The sequence below is a fragment of the Rhipicephalus sanguineus genome, chromosome 7 (genome assembly GCF_013339695.2).
Source record: "Rhipicephalus sanguineus isolate Rsan-2018 chromosome 7, BIME_Rsan_1.4, whole genome shotgun sequence".
Classification (NCBI taxonomy): Eukaryota; Metazoa; Arthropoda; class Arachnida; order Ixodida; family Ixodidae; genus Rhipicephalus; species Rhipicephalus sanguineus.
Window position 1 is genome coordinate 159,385,815 of NC_051182.1, and position 21,828 is coordinate 159,407,642.

Sequence of the window (21,828 nt, forward strand, 5' to 3'; positions counted from 1 at the left end):
GGAGCGTTAAATGCACCCCGAGCCATGTCGATACGAACTAGCTCAACTTTCCGCCCTATAACTGAGCCCGAAACACGGGACGTTTCCTGGCGAATTTATATCGGCGGTCACTTACGATATGTGGAACAGCACGAAAGCGATTGCCGGAAGAGGACCAGGGAGGCCTCGACATGACGGCTCTACGGACTGCCAGTGCCTGCCGCCTGATCCATGGCCCGCTTGATGACGAGTCGAGAGCCGCCGGGTTCTGCTCACCATTCGTGCCCGGCCGAAACTGTGGCTGGATCGAAGAGCTTTTCGTTTGCGTATCGCCTGCACGAAATAGCGTGAAATGCATTGACTGCCCGATGGATGAAACAGCGATGCGTATGAGTGCGTGTGATATTGTTTTGCTTATTGCCATAAAGATGACCCCCTTTTTCCTGCTTGTTTCTGTGTGACTGCATTATCATGTAACTAAAGACAGTCATCACTATATATATGTCTGCCTCCCTTTGCGACATAAATGTTGTAAAAATGAATTTATTTAAACATAGAGGCTCCCGTATTCATTCGCCTAAGACGACTCGAAGGCGAAATCCGTCTTCTTTTCATGTCAATCTATGTGGTAATTCTCCCCTACCTTCCTCCACAAGATTTCTGCACCTAATGTGCTTTCGCCCTACCTCCAGGATCGTGGAGATTGCAACATTTTTACATCTCACCTGGTTTTGCACGGCCTCCGGGATCGGCCTGTCTCTAAGCAAGTGACGATGTCATGTGATGCCACCATCATGCGATGTTACAGTAGCGTAATTGAGTGGTGATGATTCTTTTGCATCACTCGTCTTGACGCTGACAGCCAATTTCCGCGTTTGATGAGGCTTTTAATGTTTTAGCCTTATTAATATCTAATACTGCCGCTATTAATTGAGCGCACATCATATATATGAACAATACAAAGCCTTGTAGGGTGCCCAAGGTTTTGTAGAACACCAGCGGAGCCTTGGCACTCTTTGGCCATCGAATGGCCCTTGCGTCATAAAACACCACACATCATCAGTGCGCTACAAGTTGCTCATTGTGATTACACTGCTTTCCGAGGAAACTAAGATTGTTCAATAACCGTGATTACGTGAGCCCATAATTTATATGCCTCTACGAGTAAAAATGAACAAAGTTATCGGCATGCGCACGTAAGGACGGCTGTCTTACTCAAGCGTCTCTGCAGCTCCCATATCGGGGAGTTCCCTTCAACAGAGGAAGCACTCTGCGGCGGTGTAGACTGTCCGGAAGGTGTCTCCGTCGGAGTGATCACGTCGACAGATGTGCGCGGATCGATGGACACACGTTTGCTCTTGTTGACCACCGGAGGATGCGAGGCCGTGAGAGTAATAGACAACTGGTCAGTGGACCATGGACTCTCTCTGGGCTGCTGTTTCATACGAAACAAAGTTTGTCAAAATAAATAACCGCAGATGGAATTGCAGATGGAGCACTTACTATAGCTTTCTTTATCAGAAAGCAGTGCTACCAACACAAAACCATTTGCGTGGCTTAATAACCAAATATATGAAATAAAAGTATACACACTGCTGTTTGCCTTTGTTTTTCTGTCTTTTGTTGGTCATCAGTTCCACATTATATATTTCATGTTCACCGTTAAGTGTAGGGCTGTCTTGTTTCTTTTGTCTGCTGGAAATGCCCGGGCTAACTGTCTGGGCTGTTCGCGTCGTTCCACGTAAGGACGTGGTTTGTGGACCGGAACACACCACCATCAGGCTAATTAGCCCACCAGAACACACCGCACTATGCTGGTGTCCTCACCAGAACGCGACCTACCAGGCTGCTCGTCACACCAGGCCACGCCACGCCGAGCTCGTGTCCCCACCAGAACACATCACACCAGGCTGGTATAGAAACCGAGCACACCAAACCCTGCTACTGTCTACATTAGATCACGCCACACCAGGCTCGTGCACCAACCTGAACACGCCACGCATGGCCGGTGTCCCCACTAGAACACACCACACCACGCTTATGTCAGCAGCAGAACAAGTTAGTGTAATATGCTCTTAGCCCCAGAACACACCAAACCCACTATGGTGGATGTTCAACTGGGTTATGTTGCACATGCTCTTTCGTAACTAATGTCACATAAAGGTTTGATACAATAGGGTAGAATGCACTGGCAAGCATACAACACGGTCACCATACAAGTATATCGTGACTGTGAAAGTAAAACGGGAGTTTGCGTTATTTTTTCAGGTGTGCTTGTAGTTTGAAAACGTGCGTGTCATCGGTAATTACTTACGTGATGCTTTCCGCCTGGCGCCGGTTCAGCCTGGTCGGCGGGCCTCAATCGAGGCGCGGTGCTGCCTGGGCTGGCGACCACGGGGCCCTGATGGCAGAGACCATCGTCCTTCGGAAATGGCGACGAGCGCCCCTGTTTCAGTATTCCCTTGCCCTGGACAACGCTTCCTCGGGATGCCGACTTGGCAGCATCTCCTAACACCGGTGGCACTACTATAGCAGGTTGCAACAGCTTGGGAACTCGCAATCCTTGCTCAGTCCCGGGCAATTGAGTGGCGCCGGTCATTGGTGCCGTCAGGTGAGCGGACTCCGGCTGAACCGCGGCTGACAGACATTGCTCGTCAAGAAAATCGCTTTTGGAAACTCCCGAAGGACCTCTGGGCTCCGATACTCCGTTGTCCCTAAGAATGCAGCTTGGGCACACCTTTACTGGTTGGCCCATGTCAGACGTTGTGTACGTGGGAGGCTCTAATATATTGGGAAGCTGCGAGCCTCTACCAGCTTCGCGCAGATCCCGCGTACCACTGGTAGTCGATGCTACCCGGTCGACAGATCTCGGATAACTTGAGACATCCGTTCCGGTTGGGAGGGCTTGGCGATACGGATAATCATTTTGGGGAATGCCGGGAGAACGCCTGAAGTTCGGTAGTCCGTTGTCTAGAGAAAAAGAGCTCCGGGACACCATTATCTGGTCAGGCTCTCCGAACACCAGCGGCACGTGTGTGGTTGGCTTCAACACATTCGGAACGGTCGTGTTCCTGCCAATACCGGATGCTTCCGTCGGGACGCTGCTCGACGCTGCTTCTAAGGACATCGTGCGACCCGGTACTTTTTCCTTGCCGGCTGGAAGACCTCGCTCGCCATGATAATCGTCCTTGTGACTTCCCGCAACACGTCTTCGCTTCGCTAGTCCGTCGTCTGGGGTAGAAGAGCTCTGGGACGAACTCTTGACGCGCTCACCGTGGACTGGCGACATATCTATGGCGGGCTGTAAAAGCTTCGGGCCGCGTAAATCCCATTCGGCTCCGCGCGACACTCGCGTACTACCGGTCAGCGGCGCTGCCAAGTTGACGGGATCGCGACGAACGAAGTCATCTTTGCCGCCTCGGACGTGTTGATCGTCGGCAGAATCATCCTTGGCAATGCCTGCAGTAAGTTCGGGCTTCGGTAGTTCGCTGTACCGCGAGTGGCCACTCGGCGGTGCCCTCTTGAATGGATGTCCGAGCCCTGGCGGTTTGTTTTGAATGGGTTCCGCCAGCTTGCGTGCTACGTGGGAACCGGAAGTCACCGAGTTAGTCTGATTAGTAGGAGTGGACAAAGCGCGATCCACCTTCTCGTGCTCGGTGGAAGAAGCACCCCGCTGATTAGAAATTACGTTCTTGGGAACGAATGTGCGGGGTGAGCACTCAGTTAGCGCTTTGGACTGCGAAGGACTTTCCAGTAACGCATTCTTGACAGGCTCGGCAAGGACAGGCGATCTATCCAGGGCGTTCTTCGCCACTTTGGAAGATTGCATGCCATGCCCGTGCAGGTTATGGTCTGTAGGCGCGGTTGACGCTCCAGACAGCCCCTTAGCAGGGCGGCCAGGTCGCCCACTACTGGAAGCGTCGCGCAGAGGTTGCTCGTCGTCGCCAGGTCCCCGCTTACTCATTTCGCTGGCTGTCACGAAGCAGTCCTCCGTAATTCGGTTGGGTTGGCGTCCTACAACGTCCCGCTGATCAATAATGTCTTGTCACTTCCGTGCGAAGAAATGCTGATGCGGAGAATAATGTGCGACGTCGTCGAGAACAATACCAAGCCTCTCCAGCCAGGATGTTCTTCTTCTTCTTTTTCTTCTTCTTTGTTCTTCCCTCACTTCTGACGCGCTGACGTGAAGGATCTCACATTATCAATATAATCAAAAGAGTCAGAGCCTAAGCACAAATCGACGTTAAAATAGCTTGGTTAAAATAGCCCTTCGTCTTAATAAGCCACGCTTATCGTGGACGGTATGTCATACCTTCCCCTTGATATTCGGTCAGCGCTGTACAGCAACTGTTATTGCGATTTCACGGTGATTACAGTACAGGGAAAATTATAATTCTAGTTTTCGGTGTTCGACATGCTTGAGTATCCGAAACAAGATCAAGAATTGTGAATACACAATGTCCATCTCAATAAAGTTCACCTTTCGTCTGTCTCTCTGTTGGCTAATCCCCTTTAGCGGGTAAGCACCATGGGTTGAGGAGCAATCAAACGTCACAGGTCACGCGAAGCACGAGCGTTGGTTTGCCGGTAGAAGCACAAGAAGAAGAATTGGTTCGGAGCGCGGATGGTCGTTTCGAGGGCCTCTCAATTATTGCTGTCGACAGTCGACGTTCGCGCTCCGTGGCACCGCTTCCCCGCCACGAAGACCCACCGCAATCTGATTGTTCAGTCACTTCGCCTTCAACATGTCGTCCAGCGACGACGAACAGGAGGTATGCAACAGCATAGCATATCGCTGGTGGGCGCTTGTGCTACAGGCCCTTCGGTCGATATGATGCATCTTGTATCTTCCGGCAATGAGTGCAACGAGGCATAGGGGGGTCGAAGGCTTGAGCTCTGTGCCGATGCCGAAACTGGATAAGCGATATTTAGTAATTTGTTTGTTGTTTCAAAATACCTCTAGCACCCTGTAAAAAGGATTTTACATGAGGGGTGGATGAAAAAACAAGTTAGTTGAAGCTGACAAGAAGCTACTGCACGGAGGCTCTGAAGTGAACAGGGCAGACATGAAGGACAAGGCTTGAGACAAGATTGTTCCAGTCGATGGCTGTCTTGATAAAAGACAATTGCGTGGTGTGCGGACCCGTGGAGGGTATACAGCTTTAACATAGCCGATGCGCTGATATCAAGGAAATAAGGACTGATTCGGAAGCGCACTTTGGTGGAAACGCATGGTGCAAACGTGTAGGAATAGTGCATTCATTTATCTGTAGGTGGGTACTTACATGCGCATGCGTAGCACACGCCAGGGCACCAACACGTTGTTAAAAAAACCAGCTGTACCATACGACTTATCATAAGGTTAGCAAGATAGTGATGTCTATTTCCTTGTCGATTGCGTTCCACAGAGCTGTAGCTCCTACTTGTCTCCTGAACCCGCTCATCACGTAAATTAATGTTTTGCAAGGAAGACCATTTCCTACATTGCAAACTACGGTTTGCGAAAAAAAATGGACACATCTTGTAGGAAATAAAAAAAACATTTGCCTATCACTCGCCCCTGCACTGCGCAGCATTTTCACTCTCGGTTTTTGATTGAAACTACATTTAACACCATAATAGCCTTGCACAGCTTTAAAAACAGGAAAATTGGGAGGGGAGAGGGAATACTCCTGTTTGCCGGTTTCTTTCCAGCTATGCAGCAAGATCATTGAACAATCAAAATAAAATATTTTAAATTATTATTGGAATAGAAAATTCTTAGTAAATGGTTCGCCGAACTGCACACAGCCAAGAATTTTTACTCCAGTGTATAGAAACCACAGGTACAGATTTCCTGTGAAATATTCCGGCACCTAAATCATAGTCTTTACGCATGAAACTAAGCGTAGTGCGCATGTGATACGTTATGCATTGCAGCGTTATTCCTTGAAATTCACGCTTACCTTTTGTTGCGCGCATTTCGCAGGAGTACGGCCCTAAGAACTACACCAGCCGCGCGCACAAGCTGGCCACCCTGTTCATCATGACGGCTGGCAGCGCCAATGCAACGCAGTTTCCCATTATGTTCATCGTCAACGGAGGACGTGAGAATCTTGAAGCTTTAAAAGTCTCGCATTCGACGCGGAGGTGACGCAGGCACCTATCGAAGTGTATTGCACTTAAGAAGGCGCGTTAACATGCGTTTAGCCGCCTCGACTCGAAGACCTTTCAAGAAAATGACTTATCTATAGTAGTCAGTTATTATATCAAATAGGTTAGAGCATGGAAAATCATTCCTTGTTTAAATATCGAAATCACTTGTTAGAAGCCAGAACTTGATGCGTGTTGAAAAACGCCTCGTCAGGTTCCCTGCCGTAAACCCTTTTTTATTGGCCGAAACGCACACGTGATGCAGTAAAATGACGTCATACGCTCGCGCGTTGAAGATCCACCGTTGATCTTCGTGGCTACATTTTCGATGGAGGCGAAATGCTAGAGGCCCGTGTGCTTAGATTTATGCATGTGCACGTTAATGTGGTCAAAATTTCTGGAGCCATCATATCATATCATCATATCGTGGTTCTGTGACGTAAGACCTAGGGTGCGCGAATATTCGAATATCTCGAATAACGAATCGAATAGCCATGTATTCGATTCGATTCGGTACTCGAATCGAATGGCACATAATCCAGATACCGAATAGTTTTTCAATATTTTTTGGATAATCAGCACTTGAGGAAACACTCCAAAGGAACAGCACATTGCAACATCGAGGGAGCACTTTTCTTGTTTTAGCTATTGGATTACCAGGATACATACAGCCCAACCTTTTACAGGACTATCGATGCTGTGGTAATAACAGATGATGCTTCTATTTAAAACTCTAATGTCGCCGAAGCAAAGGTATCATCAATCTGCTATGCTCATCATGAGATTCATGATGTCGATTAAACATTGTTTAAATTTTATGCCTCAATTTTCAATACAATCGAATGAGAAGAGAGAAAAAAAAGATTGCGTTCGCTTGCGAGTCGTCTTAGGCGAATGCTTAAGGCACCGTCAGACTTTTTTGTTGCTTCTCTCGTTGTGCAGTGCCGTTCCTGCTGGCGTACCTAGCGTTCCTCGCCGTGGTGTCATTGCCAATCATGCATCTGGAGAGCGGCCTGGCCCAGTTCGCTGGAGACGGTCACTTCGGCGTCTTCAGCACAGTTCCGCTCTTCCTCGGTGAGTGTGTGCGGAACCCATACGCACACCTCAACAGAGCTGTTGTCGTTTTCCTTGATTTCCTAGTGTTTTCTTGATGTGTGTTATTGCTAATATGAATTTAAACCAAATGACCACCTTTGCCATCTTGTATTGAACTAAACCTTTTGGATATGTTGTTGTCAGCTATAGAGCACGGAGAACAGGGATTCAAATTATTTTCGTCAGTAATCACCACTTGATTTGTCGTCCAATGGTTCATACTAATCGTTCGCTTTATTGAAAAGCTTCCCGGGAATTCCCTGGTCGCTTCTGGTCCCAATAACCTAGTAAATGTGTGTAAATACACCTCATCCCCGTATTCAGCATCCTACCTGATGGTATTACGCATGGCTCATGTGCGTCGTAGGCCTGGGCATCACGATGGGTGTGTACGCGATCGTGCACATAGTGGCGGACTCGGTGCCGGTGACCGACCAGCTGCTCTACCTGCTGGACTCCCTCCGGGAGGCGGCGGGCAACGAGTGCCGGTACGGAATGCTCCTGGCCCCCAACCGCACCTGCTACGTGCCGAGGCACCCATTCGTGAGTGGCTCTCTCGCTGCCTGCAAGCACGAACTAGTTACTTAGTACCTTAACACGGATATAGACCAATAAATTTCGTTGCTGAGCTAGTTGGTGCATGGACATTTTCTAGGAAAGCGGCGCACCGAACGACAATGACGAGAGACGAGACAACGTGGACGAGCGCTTTTCTATGCGCTCGTCCTTGTTACCTCGTTCCTCGTCTTTCGGTGCGCCGCTTTCCTAGAAAATGCGGATATATATGTACCAGTGGCACTGAGGAACACAAGGCTTTCCTTTCCACAATTTACGGTGGTAACTTGCAGAGGCATTGCATGCAGCGCTGGTGCACGCATATGTGTGTGACAAAACAGGTTTATTTGGCCATGTAAATACGAGAAAGCAGAGGCTAGAGAGACACCACACGTAATGTTACAGAAAGTCAATTGCATCATTGACACCTGTGTTGCGCAGGAAAAATTTACAGTGCGACAAAAAATAAGTTACGAACGGACGAAGGGAGGCGACACAGACAAGCGCCGTCTGTGTCACCTCCCTTCGTCCGTTTTTTTTTCTTCTTTTTTTCCGCGCTGTAAGTTTTTCTGGTGCAATGAAGTACAAACTTGCCCAAACGTTCATGTTAATCTTTACCTTTATGGCCTCACCGATAAACAGATGAATTTCATCAGTGCCATGCGTCATCATAGATACGAAATATCCCGTTGCCATGGCACTTCGCGAATGCACCACATTGTTTTTCAAATAACCTTGCCTGTGCTTTCAAGGATTCACAAATTCTTGCCTGCATAAAGGTCTAAAACACGGGCCTTTCGATCAGCTGCCCTTCTCATTCAAACAAATGAAATTATACAGGCTAGCGTTTTCGAAATTTTCGCTAGAGTAACATGAATTCTACTTGAAAACTGATGCTTATCACAAGTAGTGACAATTCACATTATAAACAGTCATATACTTGTTAAATTAATCTATTGTTTTTTCCATCACGTTTTAAACCATAATAACATAATAGTTGTTCGGGTTTTATGTTGCAATACCACGATATGATTACGAGCGGGACCGTTTAGAAACCTAACGTTCTTTAACGTGCATCTAAATCTAAGCACACGGGCCTCTAGCATTTCGCCTCCACGAAATGGGGCCACCACCGCAGGGATTCGACCCTGCGACCTTCGAGTCAGCAGTCAAGCACTATAACCACTAGACAACCCCGGCGGGTATTTTGCACCATGGCCATTGATATTGTCATATGAGACGCGCGGCGCCTTTGAAGACAACCACTGCAAACAATATACTTGTATGACTGTGGCTGTCCGTGCGCAGTCACTATGCAGGTTCACCCGCGCTCGACTCACAGAGGCCTTTCGGCGCCGGCACCTTACTCAAGGAATGTCGATCGTGGATGCAAGCGACGAAGGCGCACACGTGACCTTGGTACCACCGGAGGTGTACCACCACGACATGGCCAGCTGTCTGCCCGGAGTGTACAACTACCTACAGCCGTACCAGCTGTGCGTCTGTCTCGATGCGTAATCCTCGAAGAAACGATTTCTTTTCGTTGGGCCTACAACAAGGTTACCCTGTTTGGTTACAAGTATTGCGAAACGTGGTTTACGGTAGCCAAATGCGGTTAGACCAGAGTAGAATACACGTTGAAGAAATGCCGAGCTTAACGAGTCATTTCCAAGCGGCATCCCTAAAAATCTGCTGAGAAAGTCAACAGACACCATGATCACGCAGTATGACTGTATTCACACACTCATACCCTACTCAGTCATACCATATTCAGGCATACATTTCTTTAGATAATAGTACAGATAATAACTCCAAGGTAACATCGTAAGTTGAACTATGGTGATCATATTCTTCGTTATTTTTCGAATAAGCGTAACATCCAAGGTGCACTAGATTGAGCACGAATTCCTAGTTTTTAATTTGACAAAGTACGTACTTTATCCAAGGTGTCCACAACAAAGCGACGGAATTACGGCTGTCTGCAAATAGGTGAAAGCAAATAGCGCGAAAAAACGTAAGACAAGACGGAGAAGGCTACAGCACAAGCGCATGTGCTTTGCACAAGCGCTTGCACGTTTTTTCGCGCTATTTGCTTTCATCATGAATTACCAACTCGCCCAACAATCAATCCTGGAAATAGGGTCGAATAATAGTGCAAATCAATTTCTCCAGAAAGTATGGTTGCATTGAGAGGAACACGAGCTTATCTGTATTGAGTATCGTACTTCAAGGACGTTATATTCCAAAGTGAGATGCGGCTAGTTATATTGAGGGTTCGCACATCCGTATTCATTAAATACCACGGGCCTTTTCCACAGCCGTCGCCATGGCAACTGGTTTGAGGAGAGCTCCTCGGCCCTGATCGAGATTCGTGGGCAACGCCTGCTCTCATTGGCCGCCATCTGGATGGTGGTGTTCGCACTAGCGCACCAAGGATTCAACAGGGTCAAGTGGGTACGTGAACGCCGTTGGTTGTTGAAATGTATTCACTAACATAGGCGTCCGTCCAGGGGGGCCGCCCCCGCTCCCGCCTTTGTTCATTTTAAGGGCGCGCCAAGTCGGTCCTGACGAATCACTAATCAAAGTGCAGGGTTTGTCCATTAAGGTATTTAGTCACAATGGTGGTCCAGGACTTCAAATGTTGCATTCCAAGATACCATCCAATTAATGGAGAACAACATGCGCACGCCTACGTACACTATATCACAGTAACAGGCTTTGCACCGTTGTGGTGCTTCATTGTCCCTTGCCGAGTTCGACATTTTAAGCTCTAATTGCGTATCTGTTAAATGATAAAAGGCGTCCTTAAACGAAAGTTGCAGAGGATGCCTAAGCATAACACGGATGCAAGTACACGAAAGCGTTTCTTCTGGCTAGGTTAATGTCAAAGAGAGCTGCTGTAAAGTCTGCTGCAGAGGATTCGCCTCTCCTATGCCGAGGCTTGAAGTGGCTGCTGCGGCAGTTGTTGGCGCCGGAGTCAGTTCCGGTGGGACACGTGACGTGCTTTCCGGACACGGCTTTTGCAGACGCCAGCTGGGTGCGCCTTTTCGCCAAACCAGTCAGCAAACGCTTCCACGTTGAAACTTCCAAATAATTATAGCGGCCTGGGGTGCACTCAAGTATCTGACACGATAATTCAGCATCGATAGATATCGAGAATCCAGTTATGGTACACTGCACTGCTTGTTTTCTGTTGTAGCAATCAGTTTCAGCTGCAATAAAAAGTCTACAGGCAAGAACATTTTTGTCCCAACTCAGGATTCGATCTTCACCTTTAAACACGTAGGTTAAGTTATCGATCGGATTGACTGACTTCGCAGATCGTGTACATGATGGTGTGCATCCACGTGACGACGACCGTGCTCCTGCTCGTGCGAGCTGCCACTCTGCCCGGCGCCATGAGCGGCCTTGGCACGATGTTCTACACCGACTGGAGCTACGTTGTCAATGTCAAGGTCTGAGATTGATTGATTGATTGATTGATTGATTGATTGATTGATTGATTGATTGATTGATTGATTGATTGATTGATTGATTGATTGATTGATTGATTGATTGATTGATTGATTGATCAGTTTGCTTTCGTAAGATTCCAAGGGAAAATGGGACAAATCGGTATCACCGTTCATCCAACGCCTTACATTACAATTACTAATTTTTTGGATGTCCTCCAGAATGAGAATGACCAAGCGTCTTTTTCTTTCTTTTTTTCAGGTCAAGTATTAGTTTGCACAATAGTTTGGCCCTCGCTTATTAAGAGCGTGACGTGCAATAATCTTCACTGTAATTTACTTTTATTGATTTTACATAGCTGCAAATGATGCTGCCATTTTAGGACATTTTGTGTGCCAGATAAGCGAAACAAATGGACTGTTACGTGCGAAGTTAGAGCCATTGCACAGAGACAACCAGCAGGTCGTGTTCGAATGTCTACAGACACTCACGCAGTGCCGCAAAACAATCGGTCGCAGATGTGGTGCAACGCACTGTACGTCTCCCTGGAGAGCGTCGGCGTCACCGGCTCCATTTACCTGGGCATCGTTCGGTTCAACAACTTCAAGAACGACTATCAACGGTGAGAAAGCAATAGCCACTCGAGGAGAGAAAATTTTTATGCCGCGAAAGCGGAGTTTGTTGTTCGCGGTGATTGTACGTAGATAATTGGAAGTACAGTATGTACAATGCCAATATTGTCAATCCCGTCTGCGTCAACAGTCTCGCATCCATCAAATTTCAGCTCTTTGGAAATGCTTTTCTCATTCTACATTGTAACGAGTGGATAATTACGAAAATGGTTTTTATTTTTTGCTATATAGAAACAATAATGCGAACTGTGCATGTATTTCTTAGGTGTTAGGTCCGGCGTGGCAAAATCTCAGGTGGCAAAGAGTCTATAGGTTATGCGGCGAAATAACGGAGCTAAGGAAAAGCGCTGTGTGGATTAATCTTGCTTTTCTTGTTTTATTGCGATACCAATTGCATGGACACTGAAAGTGCATTCGTGCCGTCGCTGTCGGCGTTGCCTTGACGTTCCCTAAATTACAAATCAATGACATTGCTTCAAGCGTCGTATGTTCAAGTATGTGCGAGTGAAAGTGCGCGAGGGCTGCTGACGACCACTGCTCAAGCGGAGTGGAAGCGCGCAGGTAGTCTCCATCGCGCGAAAAACCCATCGGTGGGTCCTGGACGGCGGGCTGCGTAGCTCCGGCAGGATATGCGTATATTGAACAACCGGGTGTGGTCGGCCGTGGTCGCGCATGCCGTATCTTCACAAGGGATCAGCAGACCTTTGTATGCGTTGCGTTCTTATCGCAGTGTTTGCGCTGAAGCCATAGAAAGCACGAAGGTTGCTTCACTCGCTGCTGCAGCCGCGTTCCCTTACGCCAGCGTTTTATTGTCACGATAAACAAATATAAAACTCATTGTCTCGATAAATATATTTGTCGTGGCGTCGATTGCAAGGGACAATAGTTTCTGAAGAGTCCCGAACCTTGCATCTTAACGCAGGGACGTGTATTTCGTGCTGGTCGCCGACACGGCCACCGAACTACTTCGCACGGCCATCACGTTCATGTTCCTCGGCCACCTGGCGTCGACCATCGGCACTGATGTGCGCACGCTCGTTGGCAGAGGTGCGCATCGCTCGCCATGTCTAGGTAGCGCAGTTTTATAGGCCCAGCGGATGAACCTGGGAGAGTCCCGCGCTTGCGCCGAAACTCATAACTGGAACATCTTGAAGACAAGGTCCCCGTGCGCCTCTTATACACCAACTTCCTGTAGCGGTTTATAATGTTGTCTACAGTAACTTCTGACCAAATTCCACTAGTATCGAGTAGGTGCCTTGCTTAGCTAAGCTCTAACCGGAAGCGACGCGCAGACAGGATTAATAAGCACAGACTGAAGGTGAGTATGTGGAAATACCGGCATTGATACGCAAGGCGGTCAACCGACAAAGAAGGGCAAATGCGCAAGCCCAATCTCCACACAGCCGTAACAAATCCTTAAACGCATGCATGCGCATATATCTAAGGCTTTAACAATAGAAGAAGAGGGGAAAGGCGGGGTTGTTGGTATAGATTCATAATAAACTTGGCAGCGCAAACAAACGAGACACACAAAGGAGGCTTGCATCCTGCTCTTCCGAGTCTTGTTTGTTTGGGCTGCCAAGTTTTTATAATTTAACAATAGTAATGAGTCAGTTATGTGCTAACGAAACTTTTCGTCCCTTTTCGTCAGCTCTTATCGAAAAGACCCTCAGGTTCTCGACATAACATCCTTAAGTAGTACCTAACGCAGCACAGCACACAGTGCCTGGTACTGTTCTCATAGATAAGCATACCGACGACGATATTTCATACTTTTACCGCTGTGCAAATAAAAGAAAATCATGTAAGACTAAGACCGCACTCTAAGCCTAGTGCAGATCTCGATTATGGCAGTTTCTATTTTTTTTCTTTCAGATAAACTATCTGTTGTGACGGTACCTTCCATTGCATTATAGGCACGATTTGGCCTTGCTTATCTCAATATATTTCCAGAGTCGAGCCTAGTCGTGGGTATTCTGCCGCAAGCACTGAGTGTTGTGCCGTATCAGCAGCTGTGGAGCCAGGTGCACGCCCTGTGGCTGCTGTCCACGATGCTTCCGAAGTTTGTGAGTACATTGCGAGAGTGCTCGTTGCTGCATGTAAATCCATCATCATCATCATCATCAGCATCATCATCCTCATTCTGACTACGACCATTGAAGAACAATTTCCTCTCCCATGTTTCACTCATCAACCCGGTCCTGTGCTTGCTGCTGCCGCGTTGTCCCAGCAAACTTCTTGATCTCTTATCTGCCCACACAGCCTCCTCTTGGAGCGCTTGCCTTCTCGCGGAATACAGTCTGTTACTCTTAATGAACTGAGATTATCTTGCCTTTGCGCTCCACGCCCTGCCCATGCCCATTTCTTTTTGTTGATTTCGACTAAGATGTCCTTAGCCCCCCGTATGTTCCCTGACCCACACTGCTCTCTTCTTGTCCCTTAAGGTTACGTATGTGCATTAGCAACTGTCAATGTTATACTTTAAAGGCTTAACCATTCTCTAGTTTCTTATGTTATAAGACTGCTAACTTGTCCGCCGCAGTGGCACTGTGGTTACGGTGTTCGCCTGTTGACCACAAAGTCACAGGTGCGATCCCGGCTGCGGCCGTCGCATTTTGATGGCGGCGAAATGCTAGATGCTTGTGTACTGCGCGATGTCAATTTCCAGAGGTCAACACAGTTGTCTAGAACACTCGAGCGGCGCACTCCGGTTGTTTCAAAGAGACCAAATTATAGCATGCGTGGCCGCTTAGGATGAATGCTCAAGCGTCGGCTATCTCAATGTACTCGCTATCGGCTTACACGTTGCCGGAGTGCGCCGATCCAGCCTTCTAGATTAGTTTGTTGACTTCTGTACGTTAAAGGCCGCCAGATGGTCCACATTTCCAAAACCCTCCGCGGCGTGGTACCTCGTAAAACCCCACAAATTATCGTCATCCCGTCTCCTCGTGATTTTTGCAACAAACGTTTTGTTCCTTTAACTAAAGAGCCTAATCCGTATTGTTGTTGCCTTTCTCCAGTTAATTGTGCCCGACATCGTCATCGAAGTGCTCACCCAGGCCCAGCCGTATACATTGTTGAACCGAACGCTGATTCACTTCTTCGTGTGCGTAACACTTCTCATGACCAGCGTGGCCATCTGCAGTCCGGTAAGTTTTCTTGTCGCGGTCACGTCCTTACGTTTTACCCAGAACAGCACGGTCCTGACATTTTGAGATTAACAGAGATTAGTGCCTGTTGCCCTAAGATTAATGAAAGTCGCGGGATCAAATCCCGGCCGCGGCGGCCGCATTTCGATCGAGGTCGAATGCTAGAGGCCCGTGTAATTAAGTTTAGATGCACATTACGGAACTCCAGTTGGTCAAAATTTCCGGAGGCGTCCATTAAGGCATATAGTGGTTTTGGGACCTAAAACACCAATACTTATTTTTAGTTTTATTTAAAAGTATCGCAAACAAAAAAGAAGTGCGGGAAAGGAGTTTGTGTCCCATTGAGCTGGCTGCATTGACAAGTCACAGTAAAGCTACGCGTTTTGTTCTCCCGTCATCGACTTTGCCATCAATACCATCGGACCATCTTGACTTCAAACGTTTAGGTAGGCTTCCCAACGTACAGTCGGAAACTCGCAAAATTTTGGGGCCCTGTAAAAAAGGAAGTTTTTCGTTTTCTTGGTATGCGGTGTTAACGCACTCCAAACACCGGAGCCAGACAACATGCACAAAATATTTTACTTTGATTTTAAAGTTTTTGTCACCCAGCGTCTGCAAGCCAGTGCCACAGCAGTGGACATTATCACGTCATATCAGCATAGTTGGTGCTCGTCGCTCGGGCAGCAACCGTGAACTTTGACCAGTAAGGGTGCGGTCGCGCCGCTATCTCGACTGAGATCGGTAGGCGAGTCACACCCTTGTACGCACTCTGCTGTCGCCGCTTACTTCGCGTTGAGGCGATAGAGAGCATGAAAACCGCTTTGCTCTCTGGAGCGGCCGTATTCCCTAACGCCAGCATTTTGTAGAGTTACACTAGATCGGGCCCTTAAGGAGTTGGCTGCTAGCTTCAATAGCATTCCAATATGTTGATATCGCATTCATTGCTTAGCCCTTGAGACAAACTGAAACTTTTCTAAATGCGTAGCACTTTAGGCGCGCGGATCGTCGTCCATTCAGTCTCATGTCGCATGTCGCATGGTCACGCAGTGGCCATGCGACACTCAAATGCAGGCCTAAAACGAGGCGAACAATCCTGAAAACCAGTGCAAAATAATATAACCATGGTCTGAAATTATATAAACTACTGAAATAACCAAGAATTGATCAGAATAATCGACCCAAAATTGCGCGAGCGCTGCTGAAACATCCGGCTGAGACCCGCGCTGCGCAAAAGAGGGCGCCACCACCTCGGCAAGCGCGCGGTTGACGAGGCTGCGGCATGCGCCAAGGGAATCGCTGAGTTGCACGTTCTACGCACTTCCGCAGGTTTCACGGTAGTGTAGCTGCATAAAGCGCAGGATTTAGAACTACACCAAGACCTACACAAGAGCGACATTTTTTATTTACTCTTTTATTTCTGTGTTTATTTAATAAGCAGATGAAGCTTACGAGGCATTTAACCCACAGTGCTGATGCTACAACAACAGAAAATTGCCTTTCAGGGTGGTGCCAACATGGCCGCAATTATTGCTCACAATCACGACCAGAAGCTGCGCTTCGTGCTGCTCTTTCTGGAGTCCATTGTGTTGCTACAATTCTATGGTAGGTGGCCCTGCGATCCTTTCAGTAATATGTGCGAAGCTATGACGGCTATACAGAAGTGCAGAAGAATACATCTGAATACGACGTGTTGAAATTGCGACCCAGACAGATCGAAATGCGCTACGAAATTGGTGCCGATTCTCTTGGTAGATATACCACACGCAAAGGCAGTGATACCACACGCTTGTTGGCAGTGATACATGGACAAACTTGCAGCGCACTAGGAAGGACACGGACGAACTGCATTCAATTTCTTCGTCCGCGACCTTCTTTGTGAGCTACAAGCTTCGCCATATGCCACTCAGATTGGGAAAATGCATTTCGTGAGCCTTAGCTACGATTCCCTTCTTCTCGACTGTGAATGACGCATTCCTATGGAGAAATGATGCAAACGCGATCTCCATAGCTACGCTGTGTTCTCACAGCGAAGTGTTACAATCTGATCAGTAAAAACTTACATTTAAACCGACCTCAACCTATCTATCTCCCAAGTGAGGGGGGCATATCCGTTTTTATACACTGTAATATTATTATTTAGTTAAACAAATGCCGCAGGCCTATGCAGGAAGGGCATCGTGTAAGAGCAAAATGAAATAAACGCTGATAACATAAGTAGACAGGAGCAAACAATACATACCTATAATAATGAGTAATGCACGGTACATCAGAATAGGGGATAAAGTTTACTGAGGCATTGTACAGAATCGAAGAATTTATGACGTTATCTGAGCAATTAAGTCAGTGCTATGTAGTGATGAGAGAAGCAAAATATTCCATTCGGAAATGATGTGAGTGGGATAGAGAATGTTTAAACAAATTTGTTTTAGGTCTTATAGAAGTTAAGGATCCAGCATGGCAATGTACAGCCGCGGCCACGTCTGTGTAGAGCGCGCGAGCACCTGGTTTTTGTAGAGTCACTGGAAAATCAGAGTACCGCAAAGGTAGGCTGCACGCGGGCAACATTGGGTGGCGGCGGCCATGTCCCTTCCAGACCGTCCGGCGGGTTGCTATCGTGCGTTGAGAAGTGACCGATCTTTCAGCCTCAGTGCCGTGTTACGCTCGGCAGAACGGCATTATGTGTGTGTGTTTCTTCAAGAGGATATTAGAAGTGATTTCGAGTCATCGATAGGTATGAAACGACTGCGCAGTTAGCGGTGTAACTAATGAAACGTACGGCGAATGTTGCCATGTGCTCGCGAACTCTCTTCACGGCTTCATCGGTCTCTTTTCGTGTCACGCCCGGGCGTGTTCGCTAGGTCCGGATCTGTAAACATAGTTGCATTAGCGCAGCGACATCGTGCGAGATGCCATTTACTTCGACATTTCGTGAATCTTGACTGTTTGCGCTAGCTTTGCAGTCGGTGTTCAGGTTCACTGCACTCGAGAACGTTATCGAACATCGAGAACATTCAACATTGCGTCCTTCGACTGATCGCTGACGCATACCTTGCTTGCGCACCGTGCTTGCTGTTCAACTGGTTGATATGTGTAATAGAAGTTGTGTGTGTACGGTAATTGGAAGTTGTGCGCGACGTCTTGATTCGGAACGCCAGCAGCCGAACGCACGGGCGAATCGGCATAAGGTGCATCTTATCTTACGATACGTAGAAAATAGGCCATCAAAAATGATTGACATCACTACCTAATTGTTTCATTTCCTATTTCTTGTCTCCTTAATATTCCCAACGTTGCAATAAATTTGCAAATATTTTGCTGTGTTCCGACAAACAGTTCTTTTTTTGGCGTTGCCAGCGCATAAACAGCTGAGGTTCGGTTTCTGCACTGCTGCACTTGTTTTTTCATAATGCACTCTTATTAAAACTTCCTTGGCACGGTGCTTTATGTTCTTTTGATCAGAAATAGCGCATCCCAAAATTTTTAAAGCGCATGCTACTGCAACACAGTATGTATATAGACCTAGGGATCGCATAAAATCGACTCCCTCAATGCGTGGAATCTGTTTTTTTTTTTTTTTTGCTGTGACCATTTCTCACCAATTATAAAGTATTTTAAGGGTACGTTCGGTGCAATGCAGCATTAGCAGCATTTTTTGCAACAAGTTTAAAAATACGCTTGATAACATTGCCTTATACCAAGTTTATCAACAGAGTTCCACGCTTCTGTTTTGTGCAATGCCAAAGATAATGCCACAATTGCCTTCGAGGTATAACAGTAAACAGTTATTATTTTAACAAATTTTCGCTCTCGTGCGTGACACGCTTATAACTCGGATAGCATGCGTAGTTCAACAGATCGAGATATAAACAGCCGAGCAAATAGAAAGGTATGTAGTTTTCAATATCGCTGACCATAGCGAACCGAAAAGGTGAAGTATCCTGTCGCATAAGATCTTTTCCAGAAAAGTTAGTGTAGTTCACTGCAGGAAGGAGTGTTATTCGAGGGGGGCGAATTCGTTCAGGCCAACTATGCAGCCACGTAGAACGGCGCTCTTTGAGATTAATTTTTCCCACACGGCAAACGAGATTCCCAGAGTAGCTCACCAGTAACGTTCGATTGATGGTGAGCTACTCTCTTCTGGCATCTGCATGCAGTGGCGTAGCCAGGGGGTGGCACACCGGGCCCGTGCCCCACCCCCACCCCCCGGAAAAGTCTGCTTACGCCCCTATCTGCATGCCGCGTTTAAAAAGGCGACGAAGTACTTCTGGGGACCGTGGTACTGCTAAATGTCCGGCCACGCTCTGCATTAAACGCGCCTGCACCCAGAGCGCTTGGACGGGATATGGCGGCGAGAGGTCACGTGATGCGAGTAAGCCAATCGCGTCGGCGGCGGCGCGCGGAAAACAGATGCGATACTCTGAAATTTTTCCAGTGACTCTAGGTTTTTGCTCTGCGGGGCGACACCTTGAGGTAGTTTCGGGCTCTGACGTGGTCAGCCTGACTACTAGGCCGCGCATGCTCCTGACACACCACGTCAGAGCCCGAAACTGCCTCAAGGTGTCGCCCCGCAGAGCAAAAACCAGCTGCTCGCGCGCTCTACACAGACGTTACCGCGGCTGTACTCCAGTTCGAACATTTCCTGTGTTACCTATTGAATCAACCGTTTTACTAGGGGTCCGATGCGGGCTGGTTGGTACCACATATTCAGTAGGTTTCCTTGGCAACGCACATAAAAGACAGGACAAATGTAGGCACACATAACACAAAGAGCGCCGTGTGTGCCTTTGTCTGCCTGCATTGGTCCTGTCCTTTATGTGCGCTGCAAGGGAACCTACTGAAATAGTTTTACTAGGCGTTACTAAATTGACGAAATAAATATGTAACTTAAAGGGACATTGAAGTGAAACACTAGTCCGGTAACCTATAATCTCAAAGCCCTATTCTCGTTAATTCCACCGTGAATGGTTTGTTAATAGATGAGGAAATTAATGTCTAATTCTTCACTTTTAAATTTCCCGCCGAAACTTCCGATGGCGACGTCACGGATTTCAAAATGGGTTTTCTCGCATTTTGGCCACGTTGGTTTAACGAAACTTTGTGAAACTTGGTACGTTAAGTCTCGGCTCCCTCAGAAGAGAATAAGCTTCATTTTTGCCCATTAAAAAATGCATGACGTCACTGCAATTGGTGTGAGAAGGTGGCGGCCACACCCGCATTTTTTGCTCGTTTTCTCGTTTACCAAGCTTCTTCTGGGGGCATGTGTGATGATTTCGGTATAGTGAATGAGTTTTACTACTACGAAAAAAAAAATCGTTTTTCTCTTTAGTGTCCCTTCAAAGTTTGATATTCTAACCCACCTTAAACGCAAAAGTCGCAGTCTGTTTAGTAGCGACAGCTGCGAACCAGGTCATATAAGAATTCCGCGCTACTGCATGTTATATATCCAGATATATACACCGCCGATCAATGCAAAGATTATGAAGCACGAGCTACCATAGAACGTGTCCTATGGATATGCTAGGCATTAATACACAGTGATGAGAACGCGGCCTCCACCGACAGCCTCCGCGATCGTTGTAGGGCCGCGCTGCTTAGCTCAATTCTGGACAATGAGCTATGGGCAAAACAGAGGGCCGATGACGCCGATAGGAGGCAAGACCTTCTAGATGACACTTAGCCGGGAGCCCAGCCCACAAACACGCCGGATACAAAATAAAGTTTTTTGCATGCATCCAATCGCGATAATCCTGATCTCGATTCCTATCGCAGGTGTACGCCGACTTGATATAGCTTGTAGAATGATGTCTCGTCGAGATTGCAGCGACTTCGTGAAAGTCTGCCTGGCATCCGTCATACCTCTAGTAGTAATAGTAAGTATAAAAACACGAACGCTTAAGCACTCTGTTCTGCGTGTCTTCTACAGCACCTAGGATTCTCTATGCGAACCGTTAACACCGTAACCTGCTCAGCGGTGTTCAGCACATGCGTACAGTCTGCAGCAAAATAATACGGGCCACTCGAGCGCGTGCCGAAATTTCCGTCTGCGCCGTCTAGTGGCAAGTCGTTTGCAGTCGAGAGCATTGCTCTGGTGATTGCGTGGTGCTGTCTCCCCCAACCTGTTGGAAACACAATTCACTTCAAATTCTATTCTGTGTGTTCTGCGCTGTAGTAGTGTTGTTGAGAACGAAGAACAGACTAGCTGAGGAAAATGTGTTTGCACAGCTAAAAACCTTGGTGCATTGTAACTCTCTGCAGAAACTAATTGTCCATAGACCGTGGCTGTCTTAAATTAGCTCGACGATCGCGTCATGGCCATTTGTGTTGTCTACTCCATCTAGAGAAGCTCCGGAGATATCCGCGTACGCTGATATGGCACTAATTTATAGTGTAGTCGTTGAAAGGTTCTTTGTGCAGCATTGCAAGAGAAAGGGTCACACGGTGTTTTATGAGCTTGCCTAAGAAGAGTCGAAGGCGAAAGCCATGTTCTTTTTCTTCTCAGTCAAAGTATTGACCCCGCCCCCGAAAGCTTCCTGCGCCCAACGTTGTAGTTTTCCACTGCCTCAGGCATCGTAAAAAACAGGTCACTGACCAATGTCAAAAAACAAAATGACGTTTCGGGGTCCGTACGGATCCCTTGTTCACAATGGAATGACGGCAGCGCAGCAGGTTCTTAAGTAGTGTTGAGCGCATGACGCGAAGTCCGGGAGTACACGTAATTTAGTGTGCCAGATGATCTATTGATTGTTTTACTTGTTGTCTGAATTATTAGTGGTTCGAGATTGAGCCTCGTCGTCCAATCGTCAGGCATCAAACCACCTAGGACCAAGTAACGA

General features: G+C 47.4%; 1 protein-coding gene across 1 annotated transcript; it reads left to right on the plus strand.

Moving 5' to 3' along the window:
• Positions 1 to 4,724: 4,724 nt before the first annotated feature.
• Positions 4,725 to 7,794, plus strand: LOC125759166 (sodium- and chloride-dependent glycine transporter 2-like). Its single transcript, XM_049417571.1, has 4 exons — positions 4,725 to 4,751; positions 5,948 to 6,065; positions 7,054 to 7,185; positions 7,574 to 7,794. The coding sequence occupies exons 1-4, from the start codon at positions 4,725 to 4,727 to the stop codon at positions 7,792 to 7,794; spliced, it is 498 nt and encodes a 165-aa protein (XP_049273528.1).
• The last annotated feature ends 14,034 nt before the right edge of the window (positions 7,795 to 21,828 follow it).